This window comes from Nelumbo lutea, chromosome 4, assembly GCF_056320005.1.
Source record: "Nelumbo lutea isolate HS-2025 chromosome 4, American lotus-T2T, whole genome shotgun sequence".
NCBI lineage: Eukaryota > Viridiplantae > Streptophyta > Magnoliopsida > Proteales > Nelumbonaceae > Nelumbo > Nelumbo lutea.
In genome coordinates, this window is record NC_142687.1 from 22,526,308 (window position 1) to 22,546,722 (window position 20,415).

Below are 20,415 nucleotides of genomic sequence, written 5' to 3' on the forward strand. Positions count from 1 at the left end.
GAAGAGGCATTGCCGGAGGTTGTTGGAAGCAGCAACGAGCAGCGGCGCTGATGAATAAATTTCAAGAGAAATAAGATGAACAGTATTTTTATCCTTATTTGATATTATTTTTAAAAAATTCATCTATTTTTTAAATTTTATTAAAAATATTAGTTTTATTGATATTAGGGCCCAAAAGTGCCTTGAGTGCCCTTAACTACTATAATCCCTTTCATATATAAAAGATTCCAATCCTATGGGTTTAGCTGTTTAGGGTTTATTCGATCCCTTGCTCTCACGCAGAAACTCTCTCTCTCTCTCTCTCTCTCTCTCTCTGAGCGTCTCCTGAATTACCAGACAGTGAGAGCAATGAGGAAGCTCAAGTTCCATGAGAAGAAACTTCTGAAGAAGGTGAATTTTCTCGAATGGAAGAGAGAAGGAGGCCACAGGGAAGCCCATGTTATGCAACGTTATCATGTCACTGGCAGAGACGATTACAAAAAGTGATTTCTTTTCTTTCTTTCTGTAATTTCATATATCCATGCTATTGTTTGTGCTTCGATATTTTACCTTTTCTAAATTTTCTTTTTCTTCTTCTTGATTGAGCCATGAATTCAATTTGTTTCTCTTATTTATAACATTGCGAGACTCGCAGATATTTTAAATATGTTCTCTTGGTTATTATTTTATTTTATTTTTCTTTCAGATATTCGAGTTTATGCCGGATGGTGCAGAAGCTCGTGAGCATATTGATGACAATGGACCCAAGAGACCCTTTTCGTATCGAGATGACCGATATGCTCCTTGAAAAGCTGTAAGTTCTCCTCACACATGAAGAAAAATTTAAACTTTCTAGGTTCTAGGTTCACGTATTCCGGTGTTGAATGAGAATGGTTGGTTGATTTACAAAAAAATGTCATTAGGCTCCTCTGCCCCTGACTTTTACTGTGTTCTTTTTCTTAATATTTGAGTTCTTTGCTAATGTAGCATATCTCTTTAACGAAACATGATTCGTTATCAAGAATTTCTCAGTGACTCCCAATTGGAATTTGCTGGTTTTGATGAATTTGACCTCCTTGCTCCACAACAACTCCACGTTGCTCCATGACTGGAATTGATTCCTAAGTTTGCTTTTAGCGATATTTGACAAGTTGATGCATGGAACTCAAAATTCCTGATTTCTGAAATGATGTCTTCAAATATGAAATCCCAACAACAAATTCCAGCTATACAGTTCTTTTAAGATCTATTTTATAATGATCTGTCATATGAGTTGCCCTTGCCTACTGGCCGTATTATGAAACTATGTTTTCAAATATCCATGGAATAAAAGACTACATAGTTTACATATACCATTGAGAAGGCCAGAATTGAGTTCAGATATGCAAACATTTTAAGATGAAATGAAAAAAAAATATAGGCACCCATAAGTAGTCGTCTAGCTCAATCAAGATGGGCTAAAACAATTTCAAGTGCTAAGAATTTTTTGAGGTGGCAGTTTTCAGTCGGTGTTTCTCATTGAATCTAGTAATCTACTTCCAGGTTGATGGCTGGCCTTGGCCTTGTACTTTACATGGAACATCTGATGTCATTGATTGAACTATAGACATCCACTTCATTGGTTTATCCATCTTATTCCCTAGTTACATTTTAGCGGCGGTAGCTCTTTTTCTGCAACTTGAATAACCTGATATTAGTAATTCTTTAGATGCCAAGTAATAACAGTGCTGCCCAATTGTTGGACCTGAGGACCATGTGATGATAGAGCAATATAACTTGTTTTTCTCTTCCATGATACACAAAAAACAATTAGGTCATTAGGTCCTTCCAGGGCTTCTGGAGTGTAGACTGCATACAATTAACTTGCAATTTCTTAGAATCTAACTCATTGAGTTTTTGTAGACATTTACTATTAATTTGTGCTTTACATTGTTCCTACTGCCTCCCTCCTCCCCTGTCAAAAAAAAAAAAAAGGAAAAAAGAAAATCAAAGAAAAAGATAATACAAAAATCCTGTGTTCTTCCTCCTACTACATCCCATTTGCTGTATGCCGGGTCATCTGGAATGAAAGGAATAGGAGGCTGTTCGAGAATAAGTCCTAAGAGTATTGAAGTGTTAGTGGCCTCAGTTGGGAAACTAGTTTTGGATTGGGTGTTGGTGCTCATGGATTTATTCAGGTTAATAGAACAGATTTGGGGGAGAGCTTCTGGAATGTACTTGAAATCCAAGATTGTAATGCTGAACTATTTTCTATAAACTAGTTTGCAGTTGATTTGTGTTGGTGGGGTATCTCCTTAATACCTCTCAGATTGTAACTTTACATTTTTATGATTGATGTAATCTTTCTTTTTACTCTTCAAAAAAATGTTCTTTCTCCTACATTTTATTTTAAATGCATGCCTTCACGAGGATTTTATTAGTGCTACACTGCTACCAGGATACTTCAAGGTTAGTAGGTCATATTCTAAAACTTGGACAAGATGAATTGCACAGGATGAGATAACACGATGATGCTCCATTCTGGAGTCAGAAGAAAATGTTGGCACTTGAGATTCCCAAATTAGGTCTCATGAGACGGGGGGCATCATCCATCCAATTATGGATGATAATTATTTCATTTTCAAATTTTCTTTACCTTTATTTTTATTATTTTTATATTATTTATCTAATTTAAGATTTATTTATGGAATTTTTCCCATGTCATGAACTCATGATTAAGATTGACAGGCTGGACACTTTTATATTATTTATCTAACATTGGTTTTATTGTTTCAATACGTGATATAAATTCGTTCATTACCATTATTGATATTGGACCTCTTGCAGTTCATTACCTCAAATTAGCATTTCTTTTGACAAGTTGAGAGGGGTGGAGAACAAATATTTAGAGGTTGATAAACATTTAATTAGTTAACTTGGATTAATGAAGAACATTTGAAGTCTTTCTAAGGATGAAAAGAGTTCCAGTTACCTTTTGACCAATTGTAAGGTCTGTTATAGGCCTGAAGCTATTTTGGATTAAACATAGGTGAAATTATATATATATATATATATATGTTTTTACTATATCTGTTTTTAATTTTTTGCAAGTTTGTAAAAAAAATATGTAATCTTATAATTGAAGACATGATTCATGATTAGTTTAACCCCAATGGAAATGGATCATGAATGTCACTGATAAGGCTTTATTATTTAAGATGCTATTATTGGTTAAACCTGGAAGATACTGGAATACTTGAGCCTTGCATTTTCTCTTAGAAATAAAGCATTTCTTTTATACGATTGGTTTTGTTTCTATGTCAATGCCAGGTATAATATGGGTGTAATCCCTACCAGGAAGAGCTTGGCTTTGTGTGATCGTTTGTCTGTATCTTCCTTTTGCAGGTCTGCTTTCTCTCCATGTCCACTCAATTCGCATTTCTCTCTCATACACACATAAATCTATATGTACACATCTAAATATTTCTCTCTTGTGCACATATTGATTGGCCCACCTCCTTTTGCATGTGCCATATGCTCAGAGAATAAGGACTGACCACTTAATTTTTGCCTAACAGATCATCCAGATGAAAAAAAAAGAGTATAACTACATGAAATTTAACCATCTAATCTTTGCAAAAAGAGAATAAAAGAAAAAAAGGTTCATAGTATTCTATAATTTCTAAGGCTTTTTTGACCATCAGACTAAATATGGTGGAAAGGGAATAGTTTAGTAATTGATTTTTATAGAGTTAATCTATTAAGTGGTTCATCTTTACATCCCAGACCTCTCAGCATGCAATTTCAGCAAGAATCTTTTTAGTAATATAAATGATCTTTGCATCCAAAAGCATTTCTATTGTCTCTAGCAGTCTAGCTCAATCGTTTTGTTGTCTATGTAAAATTGCACTTTCCAGTTTTTCATGTTGTTGGAATAATCTTTATATGTTTCATTTCCAGGCGAAGGCTATCAACTATATTGGTGAAATTGAAGTTTGCAGAACACTTAAGAGAAGCTGTTACATATATCGAGCAGGGCCACATCAGAGTGGGCCCAGAAACAGTTACTGATCCAGCATTCCTTGTTACCAGAAACGTGGAGGACTTTGTTACATGGGTGGACTCATCAAAGATAAAGAGGAAGGTGTTAGAATATAACGAGAAGCTGGATGACTATGATGCCATGAACTGAGAGTTGTACAAGGTTATTTCCTTCACACAAATATAGGCACAGTGAGTTCTCTTGATAGTCATCTATGAAGAAATGAGATTCATGGTGGCAAAAAATGCCCCATCTTGACCTTCAGATGAAAAGTCTGAGGACCATTTCTTCAAAGTCAAGGCTTCAGAACGGGAAAAGTGTTGTTCCTTCGGTTGTACTTGATTTGGTAGTTTTTTTTTTTGTGATGTGATAGCATGAGGATATGAAACTATGGGTTCAGAATTTCAGATGGTTCATCTTCTTTATTGAATTTACTGCTCGGAGCAACTTCTATCTCATGGCCTCATGGGTAACAAAGAAACTAATTTACTTGATTCGAACATGGAATGATTACTGTTAAGCAAAATGGCTATAGTTATGATTCATTATTCCGTGCCAACCTGTTAATTGATTTCATTTGCATATCATGTCCTTGTTGAGACCAGTTTAGTCAGTTTAAGAAAAGAAAGAACATGTGAGCCATGAGCATGCAGAAACGACAGTAGTGGTAAGTACACATTTTTTGGTTAGAGTGAGATTTGCTTTGATAGTAGTTGAAAACAGTAGTACTGTCTTGATTGTTAATTCCATTTGAACAATCTCCGAGGATCCAAAAACGTGGATAATGGAAGGTGACTGTTAATCTGCTCAATCAACTAACTTGTATGTACTATCCTGTAAGTGCCAGATTCCATCCCTTACGAAACCAACCTTTCCCAATGATACTGCTTGATTAGGATCAATCTCTTGGGATTTGGAATAAGAGTCTTACATAACCTGATTATCAATGAATGGCATTGGAGGAGAATCATCTTTTGAGCAAGTCTAGTCATCAGCCTAGCGTAAATAATTATTATCTCTGGCATCTTCTCATAACCCTTCAGAACTATTATATCATAAACCTACAAATCATCCAAGGTGACATACATTTTAGAGTTTGATACTTCATTTGGATAATTTTCCAAGCCCATGATGACATTTGCTTCTTCTTGCAAACAAGAAAGGCTTCATTGCAAAATAGAAGAGGTACAGGCAGCAGATAGGCTGCTATCCATACATAACGTTCAATTATGTTTATATGCCTTATAAGCAAGGTCATGGGCATCCATATTCATATTTCTACTAATATGATTTACAGACTATCAAAAGAGTTCATCCGAATCACTTCTTCCTTGATCGGCTTGATCGACCAGTCTTCACCTATCTATCTGATTATAGTAACTGTTTACAATATTGCTTGAGTGAGTGAATATAGCTAACGATCTGATTTGCAAAGTTGCTGCGGCCTGCTTCAATCCAAAAAAGAAAGCCCACCATTCAGCTTGGTAACTGCTTACTGCTTCCACTCTCCGACTGCCTGTAAATATTGGGCGATCATCATTAGAAACGATTGTATCGCCAATGCCTGCTAGTCCTGATGTGGACTGGAAAGAGCCATCAATGAACAACAGATGATAAGTGACGGTAATTTGTAGTAGAACTATTTACAGGTGCAGTCAAATACATGTACATTCCTTGCTTGGTCAATTAACTGTACTGGGTTTAAGGCTATTCCTTGCTTGGTCAATTAACTGTACTGGGTTTAAGGCTATCTTGTAATGAGCAATAGCATTTCTCATATCCCATATGAAATTTCAATCTTCTAGTCGGATCTCTCTCCAAGATTATTTTTTCAGACATTGTTGGGCCCATACTGTAGAACATTGGTTCTTTGAGCCAAGAAAAAAGAAGATTTGTCTGACTTTATTTCTTAATTGGAAACGAGAAGGACAAGCAAGTAAGACGTGTTAATAGAATGCAAATATGGTGCAGAGAAAGAAAAGAGATGAATCTCAAAAACTTTTGGGCTAAGCTTCTTCATTTTGTTCCCCTCTTTTTTACATTAGATTTTCTGCTTTCTATCTATTTGGACCTTTTTGTTATTGGAAGAACCTATTTGGGAAGAATAGCCCACCTCTTTAGATCGTTTTGAGTTTGATACTGCTTTGGTGATGATAAATCAAGCATTCTTAAATCTCTACAATCATGAAATCTGAACCATTTGATTGATTTTTGAAGTTAATCAAATCGAACAGGCATAAGAACCAGATATTTTTATGAGGTTGTCATCCTTGGAAGAATAAAATAGACTGCATGAATAATCTCATAATAAAGAAAAAAACGAATCGATGAGAAAAACAGTCCTAAAACAGTTTGTGATTGAAGGCCAAGCTGAAGTGACAAATCACCCACTTCGGAAACAAATAATACGCTTCTGACAAATTTGTAATAGATCTTTTAGTTTCGGTCTACAGGAGGGATGAGAAGAGGCTTACAAAAATAACAGTCCATTGGGATGAACGTACAATTCGATTCAACCTGTATTTGAGATCTGAGAGGGATGTACATGGAGAATCTTATATCGAAAATTTGAAAATTTGTTAGTTTCTTGTTCAAGTAAATATTCTATTTTGCACTTTCGTGGGTCCTTAGCCTTTAATTTATTAACTAGAGTCAATATTTGATGGGTTAATGTTAAGTGTTTCATGATTGACTAGGAAAACATTGCCATCTGTGTTCTTCCCCTTGATATAAGTTTGAGAAACTGCAATCTGTGATCTAACCTCTGTTTTGCAGGATGGAGTGTGCGAACAACCCCGATTAACTATTTTTTGTTTTTCTTTTATCATATATTTAATTTTAGATTATTTTCTTGAATTAAGGATTTAATTAAAAATCAAACCCTAGACCCATTCGAACCAAGATTGGTTCAAACTGTTTGGACCAAATCTAGGGTTTAATCAAGGCTGAAAGTCAGCCATAATTTTCCCACTAATGGGCCTGAGGATTGATATTTAATTAAATGGTTAATTCGGCCCAACCTGTAAAGGCCCAGTTTTAAACAGTTAAAATTGCTAAAAGCCCTCTTTAAAGAATAAAGCTATATGGGCCGAACTGGGTAACCCTAATTCAGCTCATATACCTAGATAATATTAATGGTTAATATTATGGAATTTTAACGGGCTTCCAATGGGCCTTACGGATAATTAATTGATTAGATCAATTTATCCTTGCATGAGATGTATGGATGTGTGATGTACTGCGTACATGGGCCATAAGTACTTGGCCCACGCTCATTCGACAATGGCTCTTGAGCACACCATGGCTGAATGCACATCATTGCCATGGTTATCTTTTGGTCATTGGATGACCCCCCTCAGTGGTGGGCCCCACACATCATCGAGAGGTTACGTACGGAACCCTAGTCGAATTAAGGCCCACCAAAATCTGGCTTTATGAAAGTCAGTGGGAGCCACTTTGGTTAGACCTAAATCAAACTAGGGCGTAATTATTTGTTCCCTCCAGCTAATATGAGTGCATGTGATAGGGAGATTCATATGATGAACTCTCTAAAGGCCTTCCATCATTAGCATGAGGATGGGTCCTTCAGTAATGAGGAAATGCACCAGAAAATGGGCTATCCATTTGCTGTTGGGCTTGTCTGAGTGTTTCATAAGATGATAGGGGCGTCAACACGTGTATTTCATCACCTTCACAGATGATTTCTCACGATATGGTTACGTGTACCTAATGAGACACAAGTCTGAACCCTTTGAAAAGTTCAAAGAGTTTAGACAAGAGGTCGAGAAACAGTTGGGGAGAGAAATTAAAGCCCTTCGATCTGATTGAGGTGGCGAGTATCTCTCTGACGAGTTCAGGGACTACTTAAAGGACAATGGGATAGTATCACAATTAGCTCCTCCTGCTACACCACAACTTAACGGTGTTTCAGAGAGGAGGAATATGACCTTATTGGATATGGTCCGATCACTTCTCATACACTCAGAGTTACCCACATCCTTTTGGGGTTACGCATTAGATACTGCGATTTACGTGCTGAATCGGGTTCCAACCAGTTTCGAACACTCCATATGAACTTTGGATCGGAAAGAAACCAAGTGTCAGACACTTGAAGATTTGGGGTTGTCCAGCACACGTTAAAAGAACGAGTGCAAACAAGTTGGAATCCAAGACCAGCCGTTGCCTATTTGTAGGCTACCCAAAAGGCTCTATAGGTTACCTTTTCTATGACCCAAGTGAGCAGAAAGTGTTCTGCAGTCGAAATGCCCAGTTCTTGGAGACCGATTATATCATGGACACCCATCGTCAGGAAATTGTGAGATTTGGCAAATGGATGTCAAAACTGCATTCCTAAATGGAGATCTTATTGAAGATATCTATATGCAGTAGCCGCAAGGCTTCATAGCTGCGGGTCAGGAAAACATGGTATGTAAACTTAATAGATCCATTTATGGACTTAAGCAAGCTTCTAGAAGTTGGAACATCCGTTTTGACTGTCGTCAAATCGTTTGACTTCGAGTAGAATCCGGATGAACCCTGTGTTTACAGGAAGTATAGTGGAGATAAGGTTACCTTCTTGGTTCTATATGTAGATGACATTCTACTCATTGGGAATGATGTAGGAATGTTGACTACCGTGAAAGCATGCTTTCATAGCAATTCTCCATGAAAGATCTTGGAGAGGCCTCCTATATACTGGGTCTTCGACTCTATAGAGATAGTTCGAAGCGGATAATAGGATTATCCCAATCTGCCTACATTAACAAAATAGTCAAAAGATACAGCATGAAAAACTCCAAGAAAGGAAATGTTCATTTCAAGCACGGAGTCACTCTCTGCAAGAAGATGTCTCCCAAGACTTCTGAGGAGATTGATGGCATGAAGGATGTTCCCTATGCCTCTGCCGTAGGGAGCATCATGTATGCCATGCTGTGCACTCGCCCTGACATTGCTCAGGCAGTGAGTGTAGTAAGCAGATTTCAGGCCAACCCAGGGCAGGAGCATTGGATTGCTATGAAAAATATACTTAAGTACCTTTGAAGGACAGAAGAGTTTTGTCTAGTATTCGATAGTAGCTCACTACAGATCCATGGGTATACAGATACCGATTTCCAATCGGATCCAAATGATAGAAAGTCTACATCTCGATATGTTTTCACGATAGGATCGTGTGCTGTTTGTTGGAAAAGCAGCAAACAATGGTCCACTGCAGACTCCACGACCGAGGCCGAGTACATTTCCGCAAGTGAGGCTGCCAAGAAAGCCGTGTGGATGAAAAAGTTCGTTCATGAGTTGGGAGTAGTTCCATCCAGCACATCACCCATCCAATTGTTGTGTGATAGCAATGGAGCTATTGCTCAGGCTAAGGAGCCACGAGCCCACTCAAAGTCGAAGCACATCGAGAGGAAGTACCATGTACTGAGGGAGATTATTGGTAGAGGGGACGTCCTGATTCAGAAGGTAGCATCAACGGAAAATGTAGCAGACCCATTGAGAAAGCCACTATCACAGAAAGTATTTGAGAAACACGTGGAAAGCATGGGACTCCGACTAGTACTTGATTGGACCTAAGTGCAAGTGGGAGCTGTTAGACAGTTTTGTGTGCCCTTAGCTTCAATCAAAATGATGTACATTATGAGTTTATTGTAAATGAATAAAAGTGCATATTTGATTCATGTTCCCTTGGTATGTTTCTGTGTAATACTCTTAAACTGGACACTTAATGAGATTCGTGTTAGTTTAGAATATTCACAGCCAGTGGGTCGGTTTGGGGAGACCTATCCTGACAAGGCTGACACTGTGGTGCCACCAAGTCGGTTGGGGTGGCTTGTCTCAACTACCAGGGTGAGACCCTAGGCACATACAATGTAGGATTATTTGAATCTTTGAACTGGACCAGATTTCCAGTATTGCCCTGGACCTTGGAGATTGATGGGCAAAATTGGAAAGTTACACCCGACCCTTAGACTCGATTATGATACTGCACTAGGTGTCGGATTGGGCTGTTTTTGATGTACCAATCAGTGAGATCCTTAGCAGGGGTCAAAACCTGGGTATGTTGGGACAGTCTGAGAATTCATCTGAGTGGGTGATCATAGTGACAGAATCAGCCCCTTTGTCGGACAAAGGTAATGATCGAGGATGCACTCTCACTAATGGAAACCAAGACTATCGGCAGCCAATTTCAATCGTTGAGATTTGTTTTGCAAAATAAATTTTTTGAGATATAAAAGTATATAAATTATGGTTTCGAAATGATTTGCAAAAGGTTTTAATTCCCGGGATCCATATTTGAGAGAGTGCAACACTGTTCCTTGCAGCCGAGGGAGAGTTCATCTCTTGTCGGGCAGTGTATGATCATTATGGACTGAGAGGTTAAGTGTAAGGCCATTGAGGATAATACCTGATGGGCTAATCTTGCATCTGCCCACAGTCCCTAGGTGTTACAAGGTGGCGTGGCCCAAGGACCACTTAGGGTAAGTGTTGGGCCCATAAAGCCTATCTGATGGGTTTCAGGGGGTGCACTATCCATAACAGTGTATTCGGCCAGGCCTTGTAACAAAGGCTGGGCAGAACCCATGTGGCTGATGTGTAGATCAGTATTTGGGTTCCACGCCATACAAGGAAGCCCAACTGGGCAGCAGTTTGGAAGGCTTAATGAATACATAACCCTAAATGGGCCTTAAGCCCATTTCGAGCTGGGCTAATTTGATTAGTCTTTAAGGGGCGAATTTTGAGATAAGATCAGCTGATAGGATTTGGCCCACACCCTATCCACTCAGAGAGTCCAAGATCTAAATGAGATTTAGATTTGGAAACTTCCTAATTAGATTAGGAACTGGCTGATCTAATCTGCAGATAAGATAAGGATTATCCCTTATCTTAAAGGGACTTCTAATCCATATATGATTTGGGTTAGCAACTCCTAATGGGATTAGGAGCTGATCCCTTTAAGTCTATAAAAGGAAGAGGGGGCGGCAGCCTTTATCCAACACAATCACCAGCAACAGTCTTGTCTTCAGAGCTGAGATCATAGAAGAGAGAATTCTGCACCCTGCAAATACTCTCTAGCCGCCTCCTTCCTACAACTGCCGCCTATAGCAGTTCGATCTCCATTGCTTGGGAGGGATCTTGATTTCAATCTTTTGGAGAAAAGATTGGTAGGAGTTGTATTCACTAGCCGTCCAGGTGATTCTTGGGAAGAATCAAGTTCTTAGGAAGGACACTGCTGATTCTGCTCCACCTTGCACTGTGCCATCTTTAGTGGGAGCAGATTTTGGTTTCTACCTTGGGCGTGAACACCTCCATTGAGAGATATTATTTCTCCGTATCAGGTATTATCTCTCTCTCCTCCTTTTGGTTCAGATCTGGTTCAGTTTATGGTTCAAGAATGATCATTGAAAATATGATTTTCTAAATAGGGAATTCGATTCCCAATTGAAGGGAAAGAAAAATTTTTGAAATTCGCCCCCTTTATTCCACAATCTTGGGCATCCATATGATGGATTTCCTATCCCTTCAGGCCCTTCCCAATTCGGTCCAAGTTTGCCCACGCCGGGCTCAAGTGCCATGATCTTACGGAGAACCAGGTCACCGACGCGGAAGTTCCGCTTTTTACTCTAGCGTTGTAGTACCGAGTTACCTTTTGCTGGTAAGTTGCGGTTCGGATGTACGCGAGGTCTCTTACCTCGTCCAGTAGGTCGAGGTTGGTACGTAACTCATCACTGTTTGTTTGATTGTCGTATGCTTCTAGTCGTAGTGTAGGTATTTCGATCTCTGCCAGGATTACCGCTTCAGTGTTGTAGGTGAGATTAAAGGGGGTTTCTCCTGTGGCGATTTTTTCCATGATTCGGTGAGCCCATAGAACACTTGGTAGCTCGTCCATCCACAACCCTTTAGCTCGATCTAGTCGTGCTTTTAGTCCACAGATGATAGCTCTGTTCATTACTTCTGTCTGACCGTTTGCCTACGGGTGTGCGACCGATGTGAAATTCTGTCGAATTCCCATATATTGGCACCATTCTTGAAACTTGATATCCTCGAACTGCTTACCATTGTTGGAGATCACTACCCGAGGTAACCCAAGCGACATACTATGTTCTTTCAAAAGAAGTTCTGTACGTTTTGGGCTGTAACTGTTGCCAGAGGTTCAACTTCTATCCACTTTATGAAGTAATCTACCACCACCACTAGGAACTTCCTCCCACCTGTTGCTAGCGGGAATGGCCCCAGGAGGTCGATGCCCCATTGCGCAAAGGGCCATGGACTAGTGATGTACTTGAGGTCGGCGGTAGGATGATGGTGGATATTTGCATGTTTCTGACACTTGTCGCATTTTTTGACGAGCTCGACAGCCTCTGCCTTCATCATTGGTCAGTAGTACCCTTGTCGAAGTGCCTTTTGGGCGAGGGCTTTGCCCCCCAAGTGTCCACCGTGCAGACCTTCATGAGTGTCGTGGAGTACGAGCTCGGCTTCGGTAGGCCGCAAGCAACGCAGGTAGGGGAGCGTGTAGGACTGCCAATACAGCCGTTCGTCTATTATAACGCATTTGGCTGCCTGGTGCTGCACCCTCCTAACTACATTGCAGTCCGCAGGGAGAGTTTCATCTAGCAAGAAGCTCACGAGTGGGTCGATCCAGCTCGGCTCTGCTTTAAGGATGTGAGTGACCTTCTCTGCCCCACCGAGAATGCTAGGCTGAGGTAAGTCTTCTATGTACACGGTTCTCATGGTGTTGTGACTCGTGCTGGCTAACCGGGATAGGGCATCGGTCTCAGTGTTCTCTAACCTCGGGATTTGCCTGATGAAGTGTGAGTGGAAGTTTAGCAGAGCCTCTTTTACTTTTGCCAAGTATGCAATCATAGTGAGCTCGCGTGCTTCGTATTCGCCTGTAACCTGGTTGACCACAAGCTGGGAATCGCTACAGATAACTATGTGTTTTGCTCTTACCTTTTGCGCTAGGTTCAGCCCAGCTATCAATGCCTCATACTCCGCCTTGTTGTTGGATGCCACAAACTCAAAGCGTAGTGTGTATTCCAATTTCGTGCCACCCAGGCCGCGCAACACTATTCCAGCCCCGCTGCCCTGTTGGTTCAAGGAGCCATCTACGTGAAGGATCCATGGCTCTTCATCACAGTTCACGTTTGGCCTAACCAGGAGAGATGCCACACTAGCTGCTACTTTACGGGGTTCAGACTCTATTGGCTTGGGAGGTCTGGGCTCACCCGAACTGGGGATCTCGGGCTCAACCGGCCTAGGGACTTCGAGGCTAAACATGCACTCGGTGATAAAATCTGCTAAGGCTTGGGCCTTAATAGCAGTTCATGGCTTATACTGGAGGTTGTACTCGCTGAGTTCGATGGCCCACTTCGTCAGCCGACCGGAAACCTCGGGCTTGAGTAAGACTTGCCTTAGAGGTTGTCAGTCAAGACGATGACAGTGTGAGCCTGAAAATATGGGCGGAGTTTCCGAGCAGCAATTACTAGTGCGTATGCTAGCTTTTCTATTTGTGGGTATCTCATCTCTGCTCCTTGCAGAATTTTACTAACATAGTAGATGGGTTGTTAAACCCGATCTACTTCTTTTATTAGTACCGAACTGTCCACCTCATCGCTTGCCGAGAGGTACAGTTCTAAGACCTCGCCCTCCTCGGGCCTGGCTAAGGTTGGCATACTAGCGACGTAGCTTTTTAGCTCGTCGAACGCGAGCTGGCAGTCTCAGGTCCATTCGGACCCTTTGCCTTTGATTGCCTTAAAGAAAGGCAGACAGCGGTCTGCCGATTTGGACGTGAAGCGGCTCAGAGCGGCTATGCGACCGTTTAGCCTTTGAACCTCTTTTACTTTTTGGGGTGGTCTCATATCTAGGATGGTCTTTATCTTGTCCGGGTTGGCCTCAATACCGCGCCGGTTGACAATTTACCCTAGGAACTTACCCGAGGTGACACCGAAGACACATTTGTTTGGGTTCAGTTTCATGCTAAATAGACGCAGAATTTGGAAGACAGAATCTAAGTCTTGTATTAATTCCTGTGAAAATCGCGTCTTGACGACCATGTCATCTACATAACATTCTATTTTTGTGCCAATTAAGGGCTGAAACAACTTATTCACAAGTCTTTGGAAGGTCGCCCCAGCATTCTTTAGTTCGAAGGGCATGACCTTGTAGCAGTACAGGCCGAACTCGGTTATGAAGCTGGTTTTTTCCTCATCGGACTAGTCCATCCTAATTTGGTTGTAGCCCGACTAGGCATCCAAGAAGCTTAGCAACTCATGTCCCGAGGTCGCGTCCACTAGGCGGTCAATTCTGGGGAGGGGGAAGCAGTCTTTTGGGCAAGCTCAGTTCAGGTCGGTGTAGTCGACGCACATGCGCCACTTGCGGTTTGCCTTTTTCACTAGCACTGGGTTGGCTACCCAGCTCAGGTAATGAACTTCCCTTATGAAGTCTGTTGCGATGAGCTTTTTGACCTCTTCGTTGATCGCCCTCTAGCGCTCCAGGGCTAAGTTGCATTTCTTCTATCTAATGGGTCTGACTACTAGGTCAATATTAAGTTTGTGAATTATAAGGCTAAGGTTAATACCGGGCATATCGACCACGGACCATGCAAAAATATCTAAATTTTGAAGTAAGAAACTCACTAGTTCAGTTCGTAGAGGCTCCTTGATGGAAGCACCGATCTGTGGCATTCGAGCCGGGACCGTAGCCGAAGTTGGGATTGCGACCGTTTCCTCTGTGGGCGAAGCTCGTTCCTCGCCTTGCTCCGTAGGCCGCTACAGTTCGAGGTCATCGGCCGCCTTGGTTTTTCCCTTCAGGGCGTCAACATAACACTTGTGGGACTCAAGCTAGTCACCCCGCGCTACCCCCACACCGAAGTCTGTAGGGAACTTCATTGCCAAATAGTAGGTGGAGACCACTGCCCGTGGGACATGCGTAATTGGCTGCCCTATTATGGCATTGTATGGGGAGGGGGTCACGACTACCAGGAAATCGTGGTTGAGTCTCACCGCACAAGGCCATGTGCCGACTTCCACAGGTACTGTTATTTTCCCAAGGGGCCTGACTTCCTCTCCGCTGAAGCCCACCAGAGGAGTGTTCGCGGGCTTCAACTCACTTCTATGCAACTGAAGCTAGTCAAATGCCGACTTGAAGAGGATGTCTACCGAGCTACCTAAATCCACAAGTACGCACCTGACTTCGAAGTTGCCGATCCTTAGTTTTATGACAAGCGCGTCGTCGTGGGGTAATGGACCCCTCGCGCATCGTCTTCCGTGAAGAAGATCGGTTCTTCCATCTTCGGCCTCTTTGGAGGGTTCTGTTCTTCTCGGGCCGCTTCGCGAACTGACGTCCGGGCCGCTGCCAAAGTACAACCTGCTACCACTGAACCTCCCACGATCACGTGGATGGTTTCCCGAACTGGCCTCTCTTCCGGAGAATGTCTTTGCGACGTTTCGGTTGGCCTACTGCTGGATTCGAGGACATCTCTTCCTTGCTTGCCTTGCCAACCTGTCTTATTATTATTATTATTATTATTATTATTATTATTATTATTATTATTGTTGTTGTTGTTGTTGTTGTTGTTGTTGTTGTTGTTATGTTGTATAAAATTTCTCAAGTACCCGCGATGGATGAGTCCCTCTATCTCGTCCCGGAGATTATTACACAATTCGGTTCTATGGCCGTGATCTCTATGGAAACTACAGTACAAATTTTTATCTCTCGTTTGGGTTCCCTTTCAGGCGAGATGGCCATTTTACGTATGGGGCATCTTCGATCGTCATCAAGATCTCAGTCTGCCTCGTGTTTAAGGGTGTGTAGTCTATTCGAGATGCTAAGGGAGCTCGGAATGGCTGGCTCGGCTTTGCCTCCCGGGCCGGGTTTTTTCTTCTGTCAATTGGGTTGGAAAGCTCACATTCCCTCTTCCTTTTCTCAATCCCTCTCTCGGTCCTTTGGTTGATCTCTTCCTCTGTTCACATGAACTTATCCGCGAGCTTGAGGAATTCAGCTATGGTCGTGGGCTGGTTAGCTACCATGTGCCATTTGAACTCCTTATGTGTTACTCCTCTCTTGGCCGCTGCAAGCTGCAACGCGGGGTCCAGTCGCGGTATCTGCAAGCACGCGTCATCGAACCGCTTGATGTAGCCCCGGATAAACTCTCCTTCCCTTTGGACTACTCCGAAGATGCTTTCCTCGGTTCTGGGGCATTGCTTGCTGGTAACAAAATGTGCGGTGAAGACCTACACGAACTAGGTCCAGCTTCTTATTGACCCGGGGGCCAGGTTCCTATACCAAGTGCGGGCCACCCCCCTGAAGGTGGTGGTGAAGGATACGCACATGCACAATTCACTGGCCCTGGCTAGGTGCATTTGGGACTGGAAGGCATCGACGTGGTCGTTGGGGTTGAAGGACTCATTATACTTGTCTAAAGGGGGGAGCTTGAAGTCTCTGGGCATGGGGATCGCGAGGAGTTCTGATGAGAGGGGGGAAGGAACTGAGAGAATAGGGGCAGCTTTTACCTCGTTCGAGCTTGTCTCTTCTTTACCTCTAAGCTCGGGCAGGACACGGGTGGTAGTTCGACGACTTCACCGACATCTTCGTTACTGAGTGGGCCTGGTGCTGGCGCTGCTAGCCTCCGTGTTGTCGAGCTCAATGGGCCCGGACTGTTGGTAGTCTACCGAGATACTGACTTGGTGGGCGAGGTTCCCGACCCGCCGGCGAGCTGCGAGGCGGGGGTGATTTTTCTTTCCCCGCGGTCTGGGGATGAGGTCTGGCTCTTGTGGGGATTCTGAAGTTGGGAGGCCTCTCCTCGGTGATAGCATCCACCTTGAGGGGAGGGCTTAATCGGCTTTGGAGCAGGTGCCGAGGTGGAAGCAGTGGTTGGTTCAGAAGCAACTGGGGGAACTGCTGCTAATAGTGATACTGAGAGATGTGGTGCAGTACTTGGTGCTGCTGGAATTGTTGCATTTGGGCTTGCATTGCCCGCATGCATTGCATCAGGTCGTCAAACTGGTTCTGGCTGGTCACCAGGGGGATAGCAGTTGGTTCAGTAAAGGTTGTTTCGATAGGGAATGGAAAGGGGACATTCATGGCGGGAAGGTTTACGGGCGCCACTGTTCGTGGCGCATTCAGGCTGGGGATCCCATCCACTGGAAGGGGGATGGTGAACTGTCCGATGCACACCACGGGAACTTGAAGTTGTTCCCCGGTGGTGTTCATCTCCGTGCCACATCCGGCGTTGCTAGAAGAAGCCATGAGTGTTGGGGTTTTTTTGGAAAAAAAGAGGTTATGAGAGTTTTAGAGGGATGCTTTTAGAAGCGTTCCCACGGACGACGCCAATTGATGGTGCATAATCTAGCCAGTCTTAGCTGTCAACGACCTTGCCTCTGACTGGAGCAACAGGTGCCTGAAATGGGGAAAAAAGCGAGTAATCTCCGGGGAAGAACTCGGTGAGAATGCTCCGAAGCTCAAGTTAGTATTCTCCCAAAGGCAAGATAAAACCAGATGGTGCAAAGTTCGCATACCTTGTTCTTGGGGGGTAGAGAGCCTTTTATAACCACTTCGCGCACTCACTCCTAAGCTTCTGTTAGGTCGGGTATGATTACCTCTGCGCTCTTGCCAGTTCGGGTGTCATCACTTCTACTGGGGCAGAACCGCCACTGCTCTCTTTGTCGGAGCCGTCTCTGTAACCGGAGATGGCGGTAGCAGGTGGCCGTTGAAGTGCGGCTGTCAAGCGTCAGATCCCAAGTCAGTCAGGTGCACCACCCTTGGATACGGACTCCTTCGGTGTCAGGTACGGTTATTCAGTTTGGCGTACTGGAGGCAAAGTGTTGGAGTGGTGTGCGAGGTGGTATTGAGTTCGGATAAAGGTGTGGCCCGAACTGCCATGGGGCAGGCCAGTACGGGTTGCTGCCCTTTGTGTTCGTAAGGCTCGGGGCCTAAGGGAGAGCCTGGATTCCTTACGGGGAGTTCGGACTCCTTGTAGGGAGTTTGGACCGCTGGTTCCTCCTTTCGGAGCTTGCGCCTTGGGCGTGCTGTTGTGCCGAGCTGTTGCCTTTGCCATGTGTTGAATGGTTACGAGGTCGGGCCAAATCTTCCTTCATTAGGAGTTAAAATTAAGATGGTTTATGAAACAAAAAAGTTGTAAAATTTGCATAAATAGATGGAAAGCGGAAGTGGGTCCAAAATTTATATCTGGCTCATATTTAAGGCTCCATTTGAAAAGAGTACAAATATAAATACGTAGAGTCCAAAATCTTTTATTTTGTAGTATTTTGTATGTATTTATGCTGTATACATTTGATGGTCTACAATTACATTGATTGATGATGGTTAATGGTTGAGAATCAAATCGTCAACTCATTCATAAGTCACTTTCGATACACGCCTCACTTGATATTATTCATCAACAATTCAGCGTGCACGTTAGATCAGAAGGGCACCGTTGCAACGCAGTTCTCTTCTATTGCGAAATAAACCCTGCAAAACCGAAGCCTAATTTTATCCCTGAACAATGAAATACAATCTGAATCTCAGATGACCAACAACGAAACCCTAACCTTAATTTTATCCATAAACAATGAAAAACTATCTGAAACTCACTTATTTTCGTGAACACACTGAGAATAAAACAATTAATGCTTTTTGCAAATACCCTAAAATATTCTAATCTCAGACTTGAAGGACTAGGGTTCCCGATGGTAAGACGAAGAATCCTACTGGCGGACGTTAGATTAGTGCTATGTGTTGCCTTTTTTTCCTGGGTTTACGAAACGAAAAGCTTCTCTGAAGGTTGAAGCACTGCAAGCTTGAAGGTTGTTCCATCCCCCAACGATGGTTGCGCGTAAATCTGAAGTACTGTAAATATGAGAACGGAATCACATTCCGATCTTCCTGCCCTTCCTCCACTCTCTTCAAAATTTTAAAATAAATTTTCAAATTATTTTGAAAATTTAAAAGAGAATAATAGATAAAATAGTCTTTTTTGTCTCTCTACGTTAGTTTTAAACAATTGTCAGAAAATTTAGGGATACAATAGTAAAGATAGAATTAATCAATTAAATAAACTATAAGGGTATTTAAAAAAGTTGCCCTAAACAAAACTGTGAAGAAGTAGAAGAGTTGGAAAATATAAAATATATATAAAATAAATTTTTCGTGGTAAGAGATTTAAAAAATCTTGTAGAGTTCTAAAAATAATTGCCATAAAGAGTATATTTGTGTAAAAAAATTGTCCACATAAGATCTACTATCCCTACTAGTACAGGGTATATATTGTCCAATGGACTTACATTGGACTGGAGGGGATCGAACCAAATCCAGCCAGTTGACACCCCTACCGTTACAGGGTATGTATTATTGTCTCCATAACCAGCTCCTACCTGGAGGACCAGGTTATATATTTTGTTTGAAGATGTCTGTCGTGTTGCTGATTGCTCCACCGCAAAATTTCAATAGCCAAGAATTCAGTGGTAGCGAAAATCAATCGCTCATGGCAACCAAGTAACGCAAATATAAGATGCATGGATCAACACTCATCGTTGTTTGACTTTATGAAGTGTTTAGGTTATGTTTGTTTTGAAGGAAAAGGTAGGAAAAGAAAGAGAAAGGTAAGAAGACCTATATAAGGTCTTATAAAGGTTTTTCTACCTTTTCTTTCCTTTCCCTACTTTTTTCTTCAAACCAAATACAACCTTAACTCGTCTCTGGGAAGTCTGAACCCAAAATTCAGTGTTATCAAATGGCACCTAGAGCTCTTGCTTCTATTGCAAGTCAGATGTTTGTCATTGATTTTGAAGATAGTGAAGAGTTTTCCCATATCATATATGAAAGGGCGCTTTCATTCAAGGTTCAGGTTGGGCTTTTGTCAAAATTTGAATGGGCTCAGTCCAAAGACATGAGCCCAAAGAAGTTGGCGGTTGCTGATACATGGTGTATAATCACTAACACTATGTAGTAATTGCTTTGGCCATCGATTTTTGGGTCAGTGGTTTGACTATTTGGTCTGAACAGACGACCTGTTACAATTATAAAAAAAAAAAAATAGTTAAAAGAAAAATGAAAAAAGTTGTTCAACTCGAATGAATTGATGGTTTGACCGCCTGAACAATAGATTGCTGACCAAGTCAATAATTTTTTACAAGATTCTGATTCAAAGCTGAAATGGAATCGGTTGACTAGATAGTTTTCGGGCAAAACAGTATGACCATCCAAGTCAATGGTGGTTTCAAAACCATGCTTACAACCATTGACAATTGTTGTATTAACCCCATTAGAGTGAACTTTGAAATTTTTAGGATACATTACATCAAAATTTAAATTAATCATGTTTGTCATAAGCTTTGTTTTATTTTCTGGGTAAATCAAGATTGATATAAAATTCCATTCCGATTCAGTTTTGTTTGTGTTCGGATGGAATAGGGTTTTAT

General features: G+C 42.0%; 1 protein-coding gene across 1 annotated transcript; it reads left to right on the forward strand.

Annotated features, from left to right (window-relative positions):
• The first annotated feature begins 228 nt into the window (after positions 1 to 228).
• Positions 229 to 4,545, forward strand: LOC148854573 (Alpha-L RNA-binding motif/Ribosomal protein S4 family protein). The gene is made up of 4 exons (XM_088983816.1): positions 229 to 482; positions 686 to 793; positions 3,289 to 3,363; positions 3,919 to 4,545. The coding sequence occupies exons 1-4, from the start codon at positions 349 to 351 to the stop codon at positions 4,148 to 4,150; spliced, it is 549 nt and encodes a 182-aa protein (XP_088839942.1). The 5' UTR covers positions 229 to 348; the 3' UTR covers positions 4,151 to 4,545.
• The last annotated feature ends 15,870 nt before the right edge of the window (positions 4,546 to 20,415 follow it).